Here is a 20,013-nt window from a genome sequence, read left to right on the forward strand (position 1 = left end):
ACATCACCCACAGTACCTGTGACCTGTCCTCTGCATTGCCCAGCATGGGAACACCTCCCCTTGCTGTGCTGGTGCCACTGGACACCCTCAGCTGTGGGTAAGGTCAGAGCTGGCCTGGGGGTGAGCTGGTGTCCTTGTGCCGGGGAGCAGAAAGGGAAGGATGTGAGTAAGGACAGGAGCAGGCAGGATGTTTGTGGATGCTGATGTCACTGTCCCAAATCAGTGGTGGATGTTGTCAGTGGGAGGTAGCAGCAGCTCTGCTTGGGGAGGAACCCAGCGTGTCACATTCCAGGGATTGGCCAAGTGAGGGGGATGCACAGACCTTCATCTCGGAGGGTTTGTGTGCTCAGCTGGGTGCCATGACCACCCCCCCTGTGTGAATGGCCTGGGATCAGTCCAGCTCTTTGTGTGGAGCTGTTGGAATTGGCACAGAGATGCACCAGCACAGGGTGCTCCCATGTGGAGTCACAAATGCCCATCCAGGCAGGAAGCATCGCTTTAGGACCGTCGGTTTCTGAAGTGATTTCCTTAAGTGCCCACAGCTTTTGAAGGCAGACACAGCACCCCGTCCCCCCAGGGCCACAGACCACGTGTCAGTGTGCCCTGTGCCCTCAGCAGAGCCCCTGGGCATCAGAGCCATGGGAGGGCAGAGCCAGGTTTGTTTACGAGGCTGCGATCGCCCGGGGTTTTACATCCCAGCAATTACTGGCAAGTCTTCCCTCCTCCTGCGCCCTCGCAGCACATGTGTGAACTCCTGGTTGTGTCACCTTCCGTGCTCTCCTAGCGCAGTCTAGCAGTGGGAAGTGATCAGCACAACCAACATTTGCAGAGCGTATGTCTTTCCACAGTTCCACAGTTCCGGAGCGCTGAAAGTGAACCCGCTTCCTCCTTCACCCTTCACATTCAAGCTGTTCCCAAATCCAGGCATCTCAGCTTCCACAGCCACTCTCAGCTCTCAGAGCTTTCTATACCCTGCTGATGAAGCCCTTCTCTCCTGCCTCACAGAACCTGCTCTGCCTTACAGAGATGGTGTTTGTCTCAAGATCTTTCAGGCTTTTCCAAACCATTTCAGTGCCAGGCTAAAGCTGTCTGTGGGCTCCCTCCTCCACCTGATGGCTGAGGAGGGCTTTTTCTCTTTGCCTTTAGGATCATTAAATCTTAATTAGCATGTCGACTTTCTTTGTCCAGGTATCCGCTCTCTCCATCCATCAGTGATTTAGGACACGCTGCTGAAATTCCCTTCTTCTTGCATAATTATTTTATTCCACTGCATCTTTTATGCAAAATGTTCCCTTCTCAAAGTGCTCCTCTCTCTGCTCCAGCCCTTCCTGAGCACCCAGTTTAGCTGTGGTACCTGCCATGGCTTCATTTCTTATACTTGCATATGAATTCTTTGTGTTACTCCCATATTTTATTAGCTCTTTGACAGCTTGATTCAGGCATTTGGAGGTGTTTCCTTCACCCTGACTCTGAAGATGGGATCCATGTCACCAAGCTTCAGTCTCCTACATGAGTGTCCACCTGAGCTACCTGTCCAGACTCTGTCTCCAGACAGGGAGAGGGACTCCTCCGAGAGGCAAATCATCCCAACTAGGACAGGAGTCAGAGGCAGCCCCCTCTCCCACCAGACAAATCACCTTTTCTGCTCCCTATGGGTGGCCTTGAATTCCTCAGATGCTTTTCAGAAGAGCAGCCCACTTTAGGGTGAACCTAAAGCCTTGGGCAGTGGACTTGCCTTTCTGGGTTAACCAGGGCAAGTCCCATGGAAACACAGGAACAGGAATAGGGATGTGCAGATCACAGGTTGGAGCATGTTATTGAGTGAGCCCAGGAAGCTCCTCTGGGATGGATGTTTTAATTGTAGCTGTCTAATGTTAACAGAGATGAATCTGACTAAGAAAGGTTTGGGGAAATGTTTTCATCTTATTTTGTATGTAGAAAATATAAAGGTATATAGTGAATGTTTAAAAACCAACTGCAGCAGTAATAACAGTAATTATAGGTGGGCACAATTTTCCTTTATCTTATAAATGAAGTTGCTAGAAAAATTACTGCTGTGCTGATACTTGGCAGGGACACTGATGTGAGTACCCACTTGTTTCTGAAAAATGCTGTTGGATTTTTAATGACCATCAGCAGCACAACCTTGATTTTTAAATGTCATACTAAATGTAGCAGTTCCAGCCTCCTCTGCCGTGGCATGTGGGTGGGTAGGGATGAATCAGAAAGCAGAAAGAATTGCTGGTGCTTTCTGTGACTCTCAAGTTTTCCTCGAGGGCTTCTCACCCAGGCACTGGCTGGAATTGTCTGTGGGTTGTGTTGCAGTGTCGCAGTCCCTGGTCCTGTGGCATCTCCTGCTGTCGCTCTCCCCGCCATTAATGCGTGATTAAGTTGCTTGATGCAGAGTGAGTGCATCAGGTTTCTCCAGGAGCTGGTGTTCCACAAGTCGTCCTCTCTGTTTGTCAAAACCAGATACATAAAAAAAGGTTTCCCAGCTTTTGCAGATGCAGCTTTTCCATTCTCTCTCTGGCTGGAAGCATTCCCCAGGCTTCGCTTTTGGAGCAGAAATCTGTGCTTGGCATTTGCAAGATGGTGATTTGCTTTTGTAAATGGAGCAAAGTCTTGGTTTTGAGTCATGACTCAGTGAAACAAATCTACTTGTATAGACTAAAATGACTGTAATTGCACCGTTAAACCCCATGGGACTGGGAAGAGCCAGAGTTTAAAGGGTGACACTGCAGTGGGGGTGAGTCCCCCTGTGATCCAGCATCTCCCCTTGCCTGCTGAGGAGTGGGGTGGGGTGAGCTGAGGCTCGTAAGTGATGAGAGGATCAGTGTTTGGGAGCAACACCTTCCGCCGTGGCACCTGGGGGTGCTCCGGGGCAGGGCCGGGAGCCAAGTGGGTGGGAGAAGACGGGAAGATTTGCTCTGCCTTCCCTGGGAACGGCAGGAACGCGGAGCTGCGAAGCAGATGGCAGGGTTAAAATAGGACAGAGCTCCGCCAAGATGTGCTGCAAGGGAGAGGAGTGAAGTGCCTGTTCTCACACTTCGCTTTGTGTCTCGGGGAAGAGCTGGAGAGTGCCTGCGCTCCGCTGGCATTCCCAACAGGAACACGCCAGGGAAAGGCTTGCTTCGGTTTTTGATATTATTAGCACTTGTCTTAAAGAAAAATCAGCTCAAATGAGCAAGCAAACAACTAAAGTGAAGAACAATTGAAGGGCTCAGCCTCGGGGCACCTTTAGCATCTCTCAGGATTATTAGTGGGATGCGTCACATCAGCACTCGCTGAGCTGGAGCGTTCGGAGCCTCGCGCTTCGCACCGAGGCTTTCTCTTTCTGGGGCTTTCAGACAGCTTTCTGCAGTGTTTGCATCTCACCTAAGGCATGTGAATAGGTTTTGTTGGAATATCTGAGTAACTTTGCATGCCTGGAATTACGCTCAGAGCGATTGGACAGACTCATGGGGAGGTTTCTGTGCAAAGCTGCCTCACTGCGAGGGGCAGAAGGGGCTTGTTGGGGGTCCTGCAAGAGCAGCAAAGAGCTGGGTGGGACCTTGGTTGTTCCTGCCACCATCCTGGGCCAGGTCAGCTTTGGAGCCAGGAATCTGGAGGTGTGCAGGGAAAAGCAGTGTGAGGAAGAGGAGGAGCAGGGAGGCAGGAACCAGCACTCACACTTGCACCCTGACAAGGCTGCCGATGCTCTTGGGAGAGCTTTCAGTCTCCTGTCTGTAATCAGGGAGGCTTTGAAAAATCTGTAAATCAGGGGGGCTCTGGTGAAAAGCAGGGTGAAAACAGGGTGAGGGCAAGGCTGTGGTATTAATCCTGTGGTATTGTTCTTGTTTCTTGCTGTGTGGTGATTTTTTTTAAAAAAGAAATCAACACAATTTTTGAGGGCTGTGGGTAAAATGTCACAGAAATAAATGAGTTCTGCTTGCATTGGGAGAGAATCACTCACTTTTTATTAATGCAGCCTCTGATGAAACAGAGCCCAGCCTTCAGCATCTGACCTACGGTAAAACACCAGGCTTTCAGGAATTCCTAGAGAGTGTTTTGTAAGTGTGGCACATAGGGCTGTAAGGTTGATTTACCCTCTGAAACAAAGCATCAGTTTGGGTGATTGAGCACTGAGGGGATTTCCTGGAATGTCCTTCTCCATGCACCATGGAGCACTTGCCTGTGCCTACCTGGAAGGATCAGTCATTCAGCTGAGAATTCCCATGACTGTTGCAGATGGGACACCCAGTCACCCAGTCCTTAAATCACAGCAGGGTGACAGACTCTGCAGAGTGGCCTGCAAGGCCCATCCTTCACCATCACAATGGAGAAGCTGGACTGGCCTTGGTGGTGCTCCCTGTGCACCAGCTCCATGCTTACAGGGTGATGGCAGCCACCCCAAGAAACCTTTGCTTTTTAATCATAAAATGGTTTGTGAGTTGTTGATTAAACTGGTGTCTGAGGCTCTTGAAGCTGCACCCCCACACTTGCCCTGAGAGCCTCAGGTGCAGAAGCCCCCCCAGCCCAGCCCAGTGTTCACAGAGATGGGGGTATGTGCTGGCACTGAAATGAAGCTCAGAGCTGGCAAAGCCAAGGGCCAAGAGAAGAGAGGGGTTCTGAGAATGTCCTTGGGGGCTTCACTTGTGCTGGGGTGGTGGGATTCCTGGCCGGGCGTGTTTTGGTGTTGTGTGCCTGTTTTTGTGGGACCATTTTTTCTTACAGATATAAATAGAGCCAGTCAGTTTGTTGTTTGTGTGTGCTCAGCAGAACAATCTGGCGTGGTTGGTTTTGTTCTGGCACCTCAGATTTTACGGCCAGAGTCAGTATTCACTCTCTTACTCTGCTCCACAGAGAGGGGAGGAAGAGGAGGGGGTTTGCTGCACGCTCAGTGCCTGTGTTCCCATCGCTCCTCTCTGGAGCAGCCGTGCTTTGGGCAGCTCCTTGGTTTTGTTTACTCACACAAGTGCCCCAGCTCTGCTGCCTGTTCTCCTGCATCCCACACCTGGAATGCTGGGTCCTGGCTTGGGGGGCTTCCTGCATCCCTGCAAGGTGTCTTGCTGCAGCAGATTTGCTATTTTTATTTAATTACTTACTTTTACAGTTCTTTGTATAAATCCAGTTGTCCATCTGTTAGCTGGGTTACAGCACTGCAGCTCACTAGATTTTTTTCCTGTTTCTAAAACACTGACCTTGCCCTGCCTGGGCTCAGGTGAGCTGGGTCTGCTCCCCACAGGGCTCCCAGTGGCTCCAGTGCTCCCAGTGCCTCCCAACCCCAGCCACATCATGCTCTGTGCTTCCAGCTCAATATTGTGACTGCAAAGGGCCAGGAGCTCGTGCGAGATAATTCCCACTTCCATCGTGTGGCTGAGAGCAGTTTTCCCAGTTAAACCCAATGTCACTGTGTCCCCATGGAGCGTGGGGCTTGTCCAGTGGGGTGTCACAGCCCTGCTGCCTTCAGAGGGGGCACTGCAGGGCTCAGAAGAAGCTCAGCTGTCTCCTGCCTGGGACACAGATATGAGAGCCAAGTCAAGGTTCCCTCAGCTTTTCCCAGACAGCCTTCCACGCTGCTCCTGCGTCTCGGGATGATTCACACTCCCTCGGTTGGAGTATCACATCAAAATCGCAGAATCACGTACTCAGCTCCAGCTTATTCTCTCTGCAGTTCTATTCTCCTCTTAGCAACAAATACTCAATAACCTAATTGCTCATTAAACCCCGTGCCTGTGTCCCTGTAATCCAGGATGTCACAGGGAGACGTGTTGCTCTCCCAGGGCCGTTGCTGCTCCCGGGCTCCGGTGAGGAGCGCCTGGCTCGGCAGAAAGGGAGAAGGCAGCATCGCATTGAAGTGGAGATTTTCATCTTCTGGGGATTTTTTTATATCTCTCCTATATTCTGGGCTTTTGAACATCTAACATCTCTTTTATGCTTCACATCTTTCATATGAAATTGTTGCATTGTGTTGCCCATTGAAACCTGGTTTTCCTTTTGTCAGGTTTTCCCCCCTCACCCCTGCTTTCTTTTCCGCTGTATTTTGATCGGTGTAACTACTTAGGGCTCCATTTTTCTGGGTGGTTTTTAATCTCCTTAAGTTGGAGCTCTGAAGGCCTTTGTCTGTGATAAACTCAGGTCTGAGCTGGTGCTTGGAGAAGAGGATTTCTAGGCCAGTTCTGCTGCATTCAGCCCTCGGAGGTGACTGTTCCTCATGCCTCCACCTTCTCACTCCAAACAGTCCCAGGCAGCCTTGGTGGGGTTGGGGGTATTTTATTACTATCCTGCATGTCTCATATTGTTTGTGCAAATGTCCTTTTTGATACCAGGGGACTGTGCAGTGTGGAAAGCCTCTGTTAAATATGTATTTTGTGAGGGATTCACCCGCCCTGAGCTTAAATGTCATTTGCTGGCAGAGCTGGGGAGTTGTTTGGAGGGTGAGGGGGCTGTGGGGTTGTTGACATTGAGTTGTCCCAGTTTTCCTCCTCTTAAGAAGGAAGATAGGAAGTTTGGAAGGAGATGTATCTAACCAGTGCACACCTAGGAAGCTGCAGATTCGGAGCTGTTTGGGCTCTCTGCTCCATGGTCATTTCCCAGGGGGATAGTTTGTGCCATAGCCAGTGCTTGGAGGGCAGGTGGAAACCATGTTCTCCCCATGTGTCACTTCTCACTTGGAGTATTTTAATGCTTTTTTTTTATTCTTAAACCTGCAGTCTGAAGTTCAGTCGTGCAGGTATTAATGAGCTGCTGATCATCCTGCCTCTTTTCTGCCCTTATTTAGGAGTCTCAGACTTACAGATCTAGTTCAGGCTGCGATTACTGACATCGTAATGATCTGTTTTAGCTCTCTATCTATTATTTGTTAGGTAATTTTAACACGACTATGCTTACAAGAGCAGAAATCCTCCAAATACAGAGAAGGATGAAGAAGTCAGTGGCCTTTTCAAGTGTGACCCTACTTGTGTGGCTTTTGGTTTCCAGAACTCACAAAAATTACCTTTTCCATTGCCTGTCAAATTGTGACTGAGGTGTGAGGTTTTGAGAGGCCCCAGGAGCCAGGCAAGGCACATTTCAACTCCGAGCACTCCTGTTGGTGATCTTGTTTTCTTCATGGACAGATTTTGGACTGAAAACTGGGGAGGGGGATGGACAAAGGGGGAAGGCAAGGTAAGCCAGGCTGCCTTGCTGCCTGTTTCTGATCCTCAAGTTATAGCACAAGCTAAATAGACTACACTAAATTTTTTAGGCTGTTTCACAGACTTACAGACTTTGATCCCCAGCTTTGATTTCCCACGCGGCCTCGCAGAGCGCTGGTTCTGAGGAGAGAAGAGACCCATTAAGCCCTGTCTAGCCCGGTGATTATCATGCCTTTCCACCATCAGGCTGGGCTTTCATCAAAGCAGGAGCTCTGCAGCCTCCCCTGCCTGTGCCTGGGGAGGAGATGCTGGCATGGCTCAGCAGCCGTGGCCACGTGAGTGGGGCACGGCCCAGCCAGGGCTGTGCTCAGCCCCTGCTCCTGCCAGGCAGGGCTGACCCTCCACTGCACTCCCCAGGCACACCTCTCCTTGGTCTTTCTCCCCCTGGCTTCAGCAGGATGCCCAGGTAAAGAGGTGACCCTTTCTTTCCTAGAGTCTTGTGTAGTTCCTACAACAAGCTGGCCACGAAATAAATATTCTGTGTGTGTCCTTGCCAGAGCAATAGAGAGACAAGGGCATTTGCCTGCCTGCCCTGCTCTGTGCCTCTGAGTCCCCGGGTCCCTCTGCACCACTTGGCTTGCTTTATTTTTTTTTATTTTTAATTTAAATCTAATTTTGCTGCCGTATTGTAAGTTCCCACCTAACTCCAGAGCTGCTGTCGCCTCAGGGCTGTGTTGCTGCTTTTCAGTCTTCCCACACCCCTCGCATGTGCAGTCTGGAAAAACTTTGAAAATTCTCTCCTAAATTTTTGCACTTGGGATTGTCCTAGGAGGAGTAGGATGAGGGTATCTTTTAACAGAGAGTGCTCTTAAAAAATCCCTTCTTCAGCAAAATGGGAGCTGCTTTCATGTCATGAAAATTTGCCAGTGAAAATGGCAGAGAAGCCCATGCTGAATTTTCAGGAGCAACAGCTGTGTCCCCCATGCCAGTGCTGCTCCATAGCATGTCCAAACCAACATCCAGGGATAAAGGGCAGCCATTCCACAGCAGATCCCTAACAGCCCAAAGCCAGGGGCAGGTGCAGAGGCCGTTTGGAGGGCTCTGACCCCACCCTGTGAGACCACCTCTCCTCCAGGAAGCCTCCATTGTGCTGCTCGTGGGTCCTCTGTCCAGTCATCCACAGCCTGAGGTCTTGCTGCTCCCACAAAGAGCTTTAATGGAAGAAAAAAGGAAGAAGGGCACAAACATCCCAGCCTGGCAGGTTGGGGAAGGTGCTGGATCCGTCTCTGCCTTCACACCCTGCCCATGGCAGGACCTGCCACCAACCAGGCTCTGCATCAGCTTCGTTTCAGTTGCACTCCCAGAGCTGATCCCAGAACACCAGCCCTGGATTTTATTGCCTTTGCTTCCCTCTCCGTGTCCTGTTGAGGCTCATGGTGCTCTGGCAAACCAGCCATGACTGTAATAATGTCTGGGCCCTTGTGGGAAGTTCTGACTCCAACTCAGGGAGATGTGAACTGGCAGAAAACCGAAGGTCACCTTCCCCAGCCACCAAGAGGGAAGTGCTGGGCTGATGAAATGGCACTTTGAATTTGTGTTTGCAAAGTCACCGCCCCAGGAGCCAGGCTGCACCCTGGGAAAGGGAGTATCCATCTCCAGGGTCCATACTGAGGGAGTCTGGTGGCCTGTGCCTGAGGCTGTCCAGGGGTTCTCTCCCAGTCTGGGAGAGATGGCACATGTCCCACAGAGTTCAGGAACTTCCACCACAGAACAGAGCCACCTCTCAAGGGACAGAGCTTCCTCAGGAGCTGCTCAGGGAGGATGGTGAGGTCAGCTGTGGGCAGTAGAGATTGCTGCTGCTCTTCTCAAGCTCTTCACCCCTGCTGCACACACCCTGGCCAGCGTGAACACCAGCACTGTGCCTCTTACCCCTGGCCTGCCCCAGTGCCTGGGCAGTGTCTTGCATGGATCAGTCCCATGAGCCTGACCCAGCCTTGTTTGCTACTCTTCAGCCACAGACTGAGAGAGATGGTTGTGATGGACGTGAGCAGCGTGCCTGGAAGCCACAAGGACCTCGGATGTGCAGTGAGGGCCACATCTGGAGGGGATGTGGTGTGACCCCATAGCTGGGGGGGGTCCTCCCAGGGCAAACTGGGGCTGTTTAGCACAGAGGGTCTCTCTTGGGAAACTGTTTGAACCCAAGCACAGTGCTTGTGTCGAGTCCCTGTAGCCTTGTGGCTGTTCCTCCCCCAGGATGAGAGTGGTTAATCTCATCCTTAGAGCACATCCAAATCTGTGCCATCACTGCAGCATCATGGGATGTCATTGCAGGCTGTATTCCACCCCTGTCCCAGCCTCAGAATTCCATTTCAGCAAATTCTGTTGCAGGTGCCACCATCCCATATCCATTAGCAGATTAACAGGTTGAATTTCCCATGAGAGCACTCCACAGTCTGTCTCACTGTGTTTATTTTGTTCAGGCTGCTTTTCCCTGGGCTTGACAGTGTAATTTGTACAGATCTGGGCTGAGTTTTCCAAACCTTCAAAGGAGCTTTTTTTGTTAGTTTGAAGCCAGGACTATTGATAGCAGAGACATTGAACAACAGGAGCATTGAGAAGTGAGAGCAGCACACCTACCAGCCAGGAAGGCTCCCTAATCTCCAGAGCTGCTCCTTGCCAGAAGCTCCATGGTTCAGAGATTTTAATTAGATCAAATCCTCCAGGTGACCAGCCAAGCATTAAAGGCATACCAATATTTCAGTCGTGTCCCTTGCTGTAAGGGTTCTTATTATTTATTTTAGAGAGATGTGACAAAAGAGCTTGGACATCCCAAACTTACCATTTTCCTTGAATGGCACTAAGAGGTCTCCAGCCCAGGAGATTGTCCTTCAGTGCACTTACACTCACAGAGTTCCTGCCTGCAAGCTTGTTCTGCAGTTGCTCTGGTCTCCATCATGCAGAGTGACTTGCATGTGAAATTTGGTCAGGCTTTTGGACCAGGACTTGTGTTTTCTGATTAGTTGGATTTGCCAGCTTTTCCCTGGGGTCTGGAACTGCATCTGGAGTTTCTTCATCCCTCATTCCCACTGCTCATGGAGCTCTGGCATTGAAAACCTTCTTCGTGGTGTGGCTGATGGTGTGCTGGGCAAAGCCCAGCTGTGACTTCCCCTAGATGAACTTGAAACAGAAACAAGAACAACCTGGACAAAGGCAGAGACCAAAACTCACTGCTGGAAAAACCTCTTTTTCCTGCTCCTGCCGGCTGGGCAGCAGAGCTCGTCCCAGCATGGGGGCTGTGCCTGTGTCGCTCCTGCAGTCACTGGGTCGGCTCTGGAGATGCCCAGGGCTCTGACCACAGCCCCACAGCTCTGCTTGTGCTGCTCAGCCTCTGCAGGAGGAGGTTTTGTGCTGTGCTCAGCCATCCAGCACTGGCTGTGCCCAACTCCCTGCCCAGGGCACCTCCAGTGACCTTGGGACAGGTATCACTTCTCACTGCTGTGGTTCCTTGCTGCCTTCTGGTGCTGCATCTCCAGGCTCCCAGAGGATCACAGGCCCTGGATGTGTCTGATACATCCATCTGGACCAAAGGAGGTGCAGGATTTGTTCAGCTCTGTGGGCTGGATGTTCCTTATCTCTGGCTCTTCTGAGGTGGGGTCACACTTAGGCCCTTTCCACTGGCTGGGGTGTATGAGATGGGTCTTCAGCCCACCCTGGGTGCTCTGGGAGCTGTTGGGCCTCCATCCCACCTGTGTGCTCATCCCACCTTTGCCCTGGGAGAAGTTGCTCTGGCTGGATGGGGTGGATGAGATGCTACAGGGCTGCAGCACTGTCCCTGGGGTGTCCCTGGGCTGTCCCTGTGGGGACAACTGTGGCTGTCCCTGTGCCTGCAGGTATGGCTGAAGGTGAATGAGAGCAGCAGTTGTCAGCTGGGAGAAAATGGCCTTGGGGCCAGAGGTGGTCTGGGAGCAGCTGAAGGTTTTAGGGCTGTTTGTCTCCATTTACTCCTGACTCCCCAAATCAGAGCCCAGCCCAGGCCATCAGAGATGCCATCACTGGGTCCTTACACAACATATTGGGGTGAAAAATAACATCTGGTTTCTGCAGGAGGAGACTCTGCTGCACCTCCTGGCACGGGGAGGTTGGGGATAAACACATCATGGTAGGTGTGTGAGATCCCACCTGGACCCAGGCACTACAGAAGCTGGTTTGCTCCCAGGCATGCTGGGGCTGCTGCAGGGCTGGCACACAGGGTGGGTCTGAGGACCAGGCTATGAAAATTGCATCTGCAGGAGGATCCTGGAGCTCCTGGGTTTGTTCTTTCTCCTTCCTGCCCTGTCTGTGCAGGTCACAGATGCTCCTCCTCGGCAGGGTGCCTGTGCCAGGGCTCTGCCTGGATGTCTGCTGCAGCAAATGGGTGAGGAAGGAGAAATCAAAGGTGGCTTTCAACAAAGCCCCCTTGCCCTGCCCTGAGGTCAGCCTGGTAGTGGCAGCTGGGAACCACCCCCCAGATCTGCTGCCTCAGAGCCCTGGGTGGCTCCTCCTGGTGTGAGAAGCAAAGCCTGGATGGAGCAGGGAGGGCAGGCTGGCTGACAGAGATGAGTGTGGTGCTTTGCTGTGTGAGCCATGGGTTTAACTCCAAGCTGCTCCTTGCCCAGCTCCGTTTGTCTCTGGTTTTGTTTCTTTATGACCCTGTCTGCCTCTGTCTCTCTCATTTCATGGAGGGGGCTTGGACTGGCTGCTCCAGCAGCTCCCTGGGAGCAGTGGGAGCTGTGGGTGTGTCACAGCATCAGTGACCTTTGTCTGGGCACTGTGCAATTGCTGCTTCAGGGGGGAGCAAAAGCTGAAGTGCTGGAGCTGTTTCTCGGAGCATGAGACCCGGGATCAGGGATGGAGACAGTCAGTGTGCTGTGCTCTGACTGTGAAAGCCCTGCCAAGGAGGGAGCCTGTAGCACCTGACCTCTCCTGCACCTCCCAAGATGTACCAGAAGTGGGTTTGCAGTGTGTCAGTGTGGCTGGACCCAGGGCAGTGCAGACGGTGGGCAAGGCCTGCCTGTCTGTCTGTCCCTGGGCAGCTGCTCACATCCAGACCTGAGATTCCAGCTTGTCCTTGCAGGCAGAAGGATGGATTTAGCCACTGCAGTCCTTGGAGAAAAGCACTTGCTGTGGGAGTTGTGTGGGTGGTGGCATCAGGTGTAATTTGTGGGGGTAAACAGGCCCTTGCTCCTGGTGAGCTGGAGGCAGGGGCTGCAGCACCACAGCACTTCAGTCACTCAGCACGTTCACAGGGAGCGAGGAGAGGAGGAAGCAAGAACTGAAATGTAAAGGCTGTTGAGGAGTGGGTGTGATGGGGAGTGAGAGGATTAATGGCTGTGAGGGAAATCACAGGAGAGGGCTCCTTGCTGGGGGAAGCCAGGTGGGATGTGGGGCTGTGATGGGTGGCCAGGATGGCTCTTCCCAGCCCCACTGCCATCATTTTAGGTCATGTGCTGTGTTTGAGGTGGCTGCAGGGGTTACCTGGAGAAGGAGGTACCTTGTCCATAACCATGAACCAGTGGGAGCTGGGGGATTTGTTTTGGGATCAGGGTAGATTGACCCTCATTCATGTCTGCTGTGTTTTGTAAATAGAACAGAATAGAACCACTGACGTTGGAAAAGACCTCCCAGATCATCGAGTCCACCCTGTGCCCCATCCCCACCTCGTCCCCCAGCCCAGAGCACTGAGTGCCACAGCCAGGCCTATCTGGACACCTCCACGCACTCTGGGTGACTCCATAATATCACGCTGTCCTTTGGGGTTTTCAGCCCCTGCCATATGGCACTGAACACAATTTTTTCCTTTTTTTTCATGGAGAAAGAGTTCCTTCACCTCATTGTCCCAATCCTTGCCCTTCCCTGGCACACGTCTTGGGGCCCGTTCCGGGTTCTTCTTGCTGTTCCCTTGCTCCCTGGGACAGAGCCTCGCCACCTTGATTTCCACCTCCCCCGAGGCATTCCCCACTCGCTGTCAGGTGGGGTTGCAGAGCCAGAAGGAGTCCCCAAATACCTGGAAACCTCCTTTTCTACCACAGGTTTGAGGCCAGCCCAGGTCACCCTACATAACTGCTCCTGTTGCTGGCTCCAGTGCCTTTCCCAGGCCTCGGTTCCTTTTTTTACCTCTGCACACTTCCAGCTCCCCCATATAGCTCCATGACGGGCCCAGAACTGGACACAGCCTGGAGCGGGCCTTCAGCCAGGTGCCAAGTCCACAGGACAGTCAGTGGCCTGGCCGCTGCTTCAACATTATCTGTTACCATGTGCGTGGTACAGCCAGAGCAGGCTCCCTCCCACCCTGCCGTGCCCTACTCTGTTGGTGACCTGCCTTTTGCTTTTGTCCCTGCAGCAACCCCAAAGTCCAGATTGAAGCCATTGAGGGGGGGGCACTGCAGAAGCTCCTGGTTATTCTGGCCACAGAACAACCCCTGGCTGTCAGGAAGAAGGTGAGTGAGTAGGGCTGCCCCTCTGGGCAAAGCTGTTTTTGTGCTGAACTCCATGTAAACACTCCTCAGAAAGTCACTGACATCTGGAGAGTGTGGGACCTCATTCTGCTTCCCACACTGGGTGGGCTTTGCTCCCAGGAGTGCAGGAGGGTGGCCCTGGGTACCAGCCCACCCCAGCAGTGCTGGCTGCCCCCAGAGCCAGCAGTGGCACACACAGGGGGCACAGCCCACGGGGACAGGGCGTGGTGCTGCAGCCCCTCGGGGGACAGACGAGGGTCCCCATGACAGGCAGAGCAGTCAGAGCCCAACCAACACGGGAGCTGACGTTTGGAAGGAGCTAATTGCTGGAGCCAGCCCCGTGTCCTGCCTTGGGCAGAGGCTTTGGAGCCAAGTGAGCAGCGCCGAGAGCCCCCAGCCAAATGTGCAGCGCTGTCCGTCGGGCCGGGGCTTCCTGCCCCTCCCGCCCGGCCTCCTGCTGCACTCCCTGGAGCATGAGATCCCATTACCCTCGCTTTAGCGTGTGATGCCACCCCTGGAACGTTACCTGGCTGCTCCCCCAGCCCTGTTTAACACAGGGGCCTCCTGTGTGAGGGGTCTGGCAGGGTGAGGGCACCGTCAGCTCCTCTGTCCGTCTGGGACGTCGCTCACACCACTGCGTGCTGCCTGGGCTATAACAAGCTCCCAAAAACATGTTCCCCTTTAATCCCTGGGAAGAATTCTCCATCAAGCATAAAGCATGGGAGAGGCTGGAGAATCCCATTGCATTTGACCATGGATATGAGGAAATCTGTCTAGAGTGCACCACAGGATTCTCCATGCTCAGAAACTCCTTCCAGGAATGCCTCTGGCTCAATCCAGAGCTTGTTTTGGGGTGGAGAGGGATGGCTGGGCATGCAGGGGCCCTCACCAGCATCACTGTGAACCCCTGGGTGCTGGCTCCAGAATAATTCTTTCCACTGAGCCTGAGTGCATCCCGCTGGCAGCCCCTGGAGAAGTGAGAGGGATGGGCTCAGTGCTGCCCACACTCACATGCAGCCTTATGAGACCCTCCAAGGGTTGAACCCCCTTTTCCAGGAGGACAGAGGCCTTTAATTTCCAGTTCCTGTGCTGTGCACAATCTCCTGCCTCTCTCCAGGCAAGGATCCCAAGGACAGGTCAGTGCCCCAGACCCCTCCTGCACAGGGCAGCCGCCCCCAGCTCTCGCTCCGGTGGTTTTTCCGCCCCGGTGCTCACAGCAGTGCACGACAACGAGGCCAAAAGTGCATCCCTTCCCTCCCCCGTCCTTTGGCCTGTGATTAAAAACGGAGACAGAAACATCTCAAATTCACCAGCGGCAACTCGGAAAATGGAAAATAGAAACAAATGGGACTGGGGAAGACGTGGCTGTCAGCTCGGATCTGTCCAGGCGCGGGGCCCAGCCCGGTGTGCGGAGGAGCCGGCTCAGCTCCTGGCACGCGCCCAGATGAGCATCCCCGTGCCCTGCCCCGGGCAGGCTCAGCCTCCCCTCTGCCACCACGGTTGTCAAAGCCAGACAGTGTGAGATCCAGCGGGATTAGAGTGGCTCCTAATTGCCTCCTCGGCACTAACCCTGCGCCGCCTGAGGGGTGCTGGGCCTCTGGCTGTTGGCACGTGGTGCTGCACCCTGACAGGCCCTGTGCCAGGGCTGGGTGTGGGGAACATCATGGTTTTCTCCTCTGACTATGTAGGTCCAGGGGCATCACCTCAGGCATCCAAATTATCTCACAGGGATCGGGCTGCTGAGCGGTGCTGGACCCCCCTTATGCCATTCCAACCCCATAACTGGGCTCTGTACCAAGGACTGAGAGGGAGAGCAGGGAGAAGTGATGGCATTGGGTCTGTCAGGTGCTGGTCACGGGTCCCTCTGGGTCACTGATCTACCAAGCATGGTGACTGCCCAGGTTGGGGTTCAGGTGCAAGTCACCCAAATTTGGGCAGCCTCGTGGTGCTGGAGGGGGGTTGGGATCAGGAGCAAAGGGGACTGTTGGAGATGCCCCTTGACAAGGAGAGATTGGAATGCATTTTCCAGGGAGCTCTGCACAGGTGGGCTGGGGTATTGCTGCTGTCCCCATGGGTGCCATGAAGACAGGCCATGCCATACGCAGTAGCCATGCCTGCTGTGTTGATGGCCCTCTCTCTCTCCACCAGGCTCTCTTCGCCCTGTCCTCCATGCTGAGACACTTCCCCTATGCCCAGCAGCAGTTCCTCAAGCTGGGCGGCCTCCAGGTGCTCAGGAGCCTCTTCCGGCAGAAGGGGATGGAGACCCTGCACGTCCGTGTGGTGACCCTGCTCTACGACCTCATCATGGAGAAGGTGAGGAGCTGGGACAGGACCCACGGGGGTCCCCACCTGCTCCCCTCACCGAGCTAACGCTGAGCATCCTCACAGGACAAGCGTGAGGAGGGGCCAACCCTGCCTGGTGCCGTGGGGCTGAGTCCCCTCCCGCCCTCTGGCCACCACTGCGGGGCTGGAGAGCCTGGGAGAGCCCAGAGCGAGCTGAAACCTTCACAGTTCTTTAAGCCACTGCCCCCCTTTCCTCCTGAGGGTGTTTAAATAACACAACACCAAGGACACGAGCAGGGAGTGCGGGCACTGGGCTGTGGTGTCCAGCTGCTGGTGTCCAGCCCCGAGCCGAGGGCCTGGTTGTGCCCGTGTGCTGGAGAGGCCCTGCCCTGCTGCACGGCCCTCGCTGGGGCCCGGCCTGCCATGTGCAGTGTTTTATCTTCAAATACCCTAGATTACTGCTGTAAATGTCAGTTTAAAGCCCATCTTTCCTTGGCATGGCTTGTTGTTCAGTCCGTGCAATTCCCTGCCTCCAGAGTATGGGAATTAAATCCACTCTGGCTCAGTTTATGGCCAATTTGCCCCGCGGATTATGGCTGCTCTAATACCTGGGTTGCAGGCACCACAGAGCAGCACCTCTGTGTTAAATCAGTTATTTTCCAGGAGACTTTGTAAAGGTGCAAATTATTTTCGCAGGTCTGAAATCTTATCAGGTGCTGACTCTAACATGATCCTGTTGGCTCCATGGGAAAGGAGAGGACGTGGGCATTTTGACTCAAACCATTCCCATTTGATCCTGCTGCCCATCTGGCAGCCCCCCACAGCAGCCCCATCTGTTCCTGGCTCTGTGGGGCTGGGGCAGGGCACAGCCCAGCAGATTCTCAAGTTTACATTAAAACAATGATTTTCCACTGTTCTTTGGATTGGGAATTCCGTGCATCAATCCCAGCACTTCATGGGGGAGGTGGCACAGCCCTGGGTGCCAGTGGGGGTGGCAGATTTGGGGTGGGTTGAGTTGGAAATCATAAACCACCTTGGCAGCTCTTGGTGCTGAAACATGAGTCAGTGGGGCTCTGAGTGCCTTTTTCTGCCACATTCTTTCCTTGTCACCCCAAATCCTGCTTGGAGTTCATCAGGCAGGGGGATGAGGAGAGGGGAGGTCTCCTTGGCATTGTCCCTCACTGTCCCCAGTGTGTCATTCCTGTCAGTCCTTATGACCAGGCTCTGACAGTATTGGGGTGTTTCTGGACCAGGCTGGGAGGGGAAGGTCTGGCTGGGGCTGGAGGACACGGAGATCTCCATGTCTGTGGTGGGAGCAGCACAGACCCCAGCGGTGGGTGATGTTTGTGAGGTGCTGCAGGTGCCCAGAGCAGACCAGAGACTTTCCAGGTCTGCTGAGCTTCCTGCCCTTTGCAAGCCCTTTCAGGGCCATGGGACACAGAAACTCCCAGTCACTGGGAGTTTTCCAGGGTGAACAACCAGCCCCTGTGGCAGGGAACCAGGACACAACCTTGCCTTGGTCTTCTGTGACAAGTCACCGTCCAAGGCAGGTGTTACCAGGTGTGCATCCTCCTCTGCCACCACGTGCCACCTCCTGGGAGAGTTTCTCTCTGACAGGGATATTAATCTGTGCTCCACCACTTCCTGCAGATGCTGCTTGAGGACTCACAGCACGGAGAGCAGATGGAAGAGAAGATCCAGCAGTACCGGGAGGTGAGGCTGGTGCCGGCGGTGGTGGAGCAGGACTGGTGCGCGGTGGCTCCCAACCTGCTGGCCATGCCTGAGCACGACACCCGGGAGAAGGTCCTCAAGCTGGTGGGTGTGCTGATGGCCTTCTGCAGGGAGCACTACCGGGGGGACCCTGCCCTGGGCACCACCCTGGGCCTCCTGCGCAGCGAGTACGAGGAGCTGGCGGCCGAGGAGCAGCGGGAAGGGGACAAGGACGGCTACTTCAGGGAGCTCCTCGGCTCCATAAACACCATCATCCAGGAGCTAAGGTGAAAGTAACTGTAGGTGCAGTTCAGATAATTCAGGGTGACAGTGTGAGTTTGGATGGCACCGGTGTAAAAGCACTTTGGAATAAACTGTTGGACAAAATGAGATCCCAGCACTGGGCCAACAGCTTTGTTATTGAAACATCTGGGGGTGGCACGTCTCGTTTTCCATGTGGTAATGCTGCAAAAATGGAGGTGCATACTGTGGAGGGAACAATGTGGAGGCTCAACTGACATAGCCCCTGCCATGGCACCTACTGCATGTTCTCAGTCCTCCTGCAGGATTTGGGTGGGAAGGGCTGAGGGATGTGGGGCTGTCTGTGTGAGGCAGCTTTGCTGCACAAAGTGTGTGTTCCTACAGCTCTGAGCTGCCTTTGTCCATGCCCAGTGATGACCTGCCATGTCTGTGATCTGTGTTTGCTCCTGTGTGAGGCACCGTGGCCCTTGGACAGCACCACTGGGATGGGGATTGCTCAGTGCTTGTTCAGGAGGGCTGGGCACTCTTTCCATAAGGCCCTGGTTGGAGGGGCTCTTATCCAGGCTGTGCTTGGAGCAGGACTGTCCCGTGGCCATGTCCACCCCTGAGGCCCAGCCCCACCACCCCTCAGTGCAGTCACCCAGCCCCTCTGTGCTCAGGGTCAGCCACAGCCCAAGGGTTTGGAGTCGGAACACCCGTGAGCCCTGGTGTGACACAGCCCCAGAGAGCCATGGCCGGGGCTCTCCTGCTCAGAAGCACACCCAGCCCAACAACAGACCACTGAGCTTTCCCACTTGTGTTGTTCTTGTCTTTGGAGGTGGCTCCCAAGGGATTGAGACTGGCCAGCCAAGGGTTTTCCACCCATGCTGTGCAGAACTCTGTCCATGATGTGCTGGGCTGGGCATCTCCCTCCACACACCTCCTCCAGCTGCAGCTTCTCTTAACTCATGTCCCTTCCCCCATGAACCTCCTTAAGCTGCTTCTCCCGCTGGATGGTCCACTGGGGATGTTCCACCCTCTCCTCACTGAGTTCATTCTGTCTCCCCACATCACCCATCTTCAGGTGAGGAGAATCCAAAGCCTTGCCCAAGCCTCTGCCTGCCACCTCACTGCAAGCAGTAGAGAGTTATGAAAACTAAATTTATGCATTATTTTGTCTGTTTAATTGCATAGGATCATTACAGAATCACAGACTGGTTTGGGTTGGAAGGGACCTTGTTCCACCCCCTGCCATGGGCAGGGACACCTTCCACTGTCCCAGGTTGCTCCAAGCCCTGTCCAACCTGGTCTTTCAGTCTAAACCCCTCCTTGTTCTGAACCCTTTCTGGGGAAGGTTTGGGTTTTATTTTAATAAAGAGTGATGAATTCTACTTCTCACAATTCCCCTGTGAGAACTGTGCAGGGTTGGACACTGCAGAGAGCCCAGTGAGACTCACACTCCTGCCCTGTGCCTGGGGACTGGCACGTGTCCCCTGGTCATGGCTGTGCCAGGACAGCCTGACCTGGGCCAGCACTGGGGTGCTGGCATGGAGGAGGAATGGGCCCTGAAGGCTGGTTGGTGGCCACTGATGGCTGGGAGAGGGACAGGGGGAGGAGAAGCTCAAGCTCCACCTTGCTGTCCCCTCCTGGTGCCGTGTGCCCCATGTGCACACTGGGACCATTCACACCAGGCCTTTGCCTTCCCTTGCCCCACACGGGTGACAGGTGCCCTGCATGGGGACTGTCCCAGCTGAGGTGCAGCTGCTGTTCCCCTGTGGAGGGAAGCCCCTCACATCCCATGTCCTGGGGGAGCTGGGAGCAGGAGGGATCTGAGGTCTGCCAGAAGCGATCGAACACCGCGGGTGTTTGGGGGGCTGTTTGCTCACTCCCACCCTGCAGCCGTTGTTCCCGTAAAAAAACCTCTCTAAACCAATTTCACAGCCTTGAAATGTGACGGCAGCCAGGTGCTGGCTACTGCCATGGGTGGTTACCAGCAGCTTTGCTGCCAGCCCCTCTTTGCGGGCAGTTTTTGGGCAGCAGCGTTTCCTCGCAGCAGCACACGAGGTGGAGGCAGCACAGGCACGGGGTGTCCCGGTGCGGAGCTGCCCGTGACCGCCTGGCACCGGTGGCTGGGGGGACACCCTGGGGACATCCGAGCTCACCCTGCTGCC

The 20,013-nt window shown here is 54.2% G+C and overlaps 1 protein-coding gene across 2 annotated transcripts in view; it reads left to right on the forward strand.

The window, feature by feature from the left end:
- SIL1 (SIL1 nucleotide exchange factor) overlaps nucleotides 1-17,999 on the forward strand; it is a 96,201-nt gene extending 78,202 nt beyond the window's left edge. For both annotated transcript variants that reach the window (XM_029960296.1, XM_029960297.1), the window contains 3 exons: nucleotides 13,495-13,591; nucleotides 15,758-15,922; nucleotides 17,543-17,999. In XM_029960296.1, coding sequence (XP_029816156.1) covers nucleotides 13,495-13,591; nucleotides 15,758-15,922; nucleotides 17,543-17,893 — 613 coding nt within the window. In that variant the 3' untranslated portion in view covers nucleotides 17,894-17,999. The remainder of the gene's footprint in view (nucleotides 1-13,494; nucleotides 13,592-15,757; nucleotides 15,923-17,542) is intronic.
- Nucleotides 18,000-20,013: the final 2,014 nt, after the last annotated feature.

Source organism: Manacus vitellinus, unplaced genomic scaffold (assembly GCF_001715985.3).
Source record: "Manacus vitellinus isolate BGI_N305 unplaced genomic scaffold, ASM171598v3 scaffold_25_pilon, whole genome shotgun sequence".
NCBI lineage: Eukaryota > Metazoa > Chordata > Aves > Passeriformes > Pipridae > Manacus > Manacus vitellinus.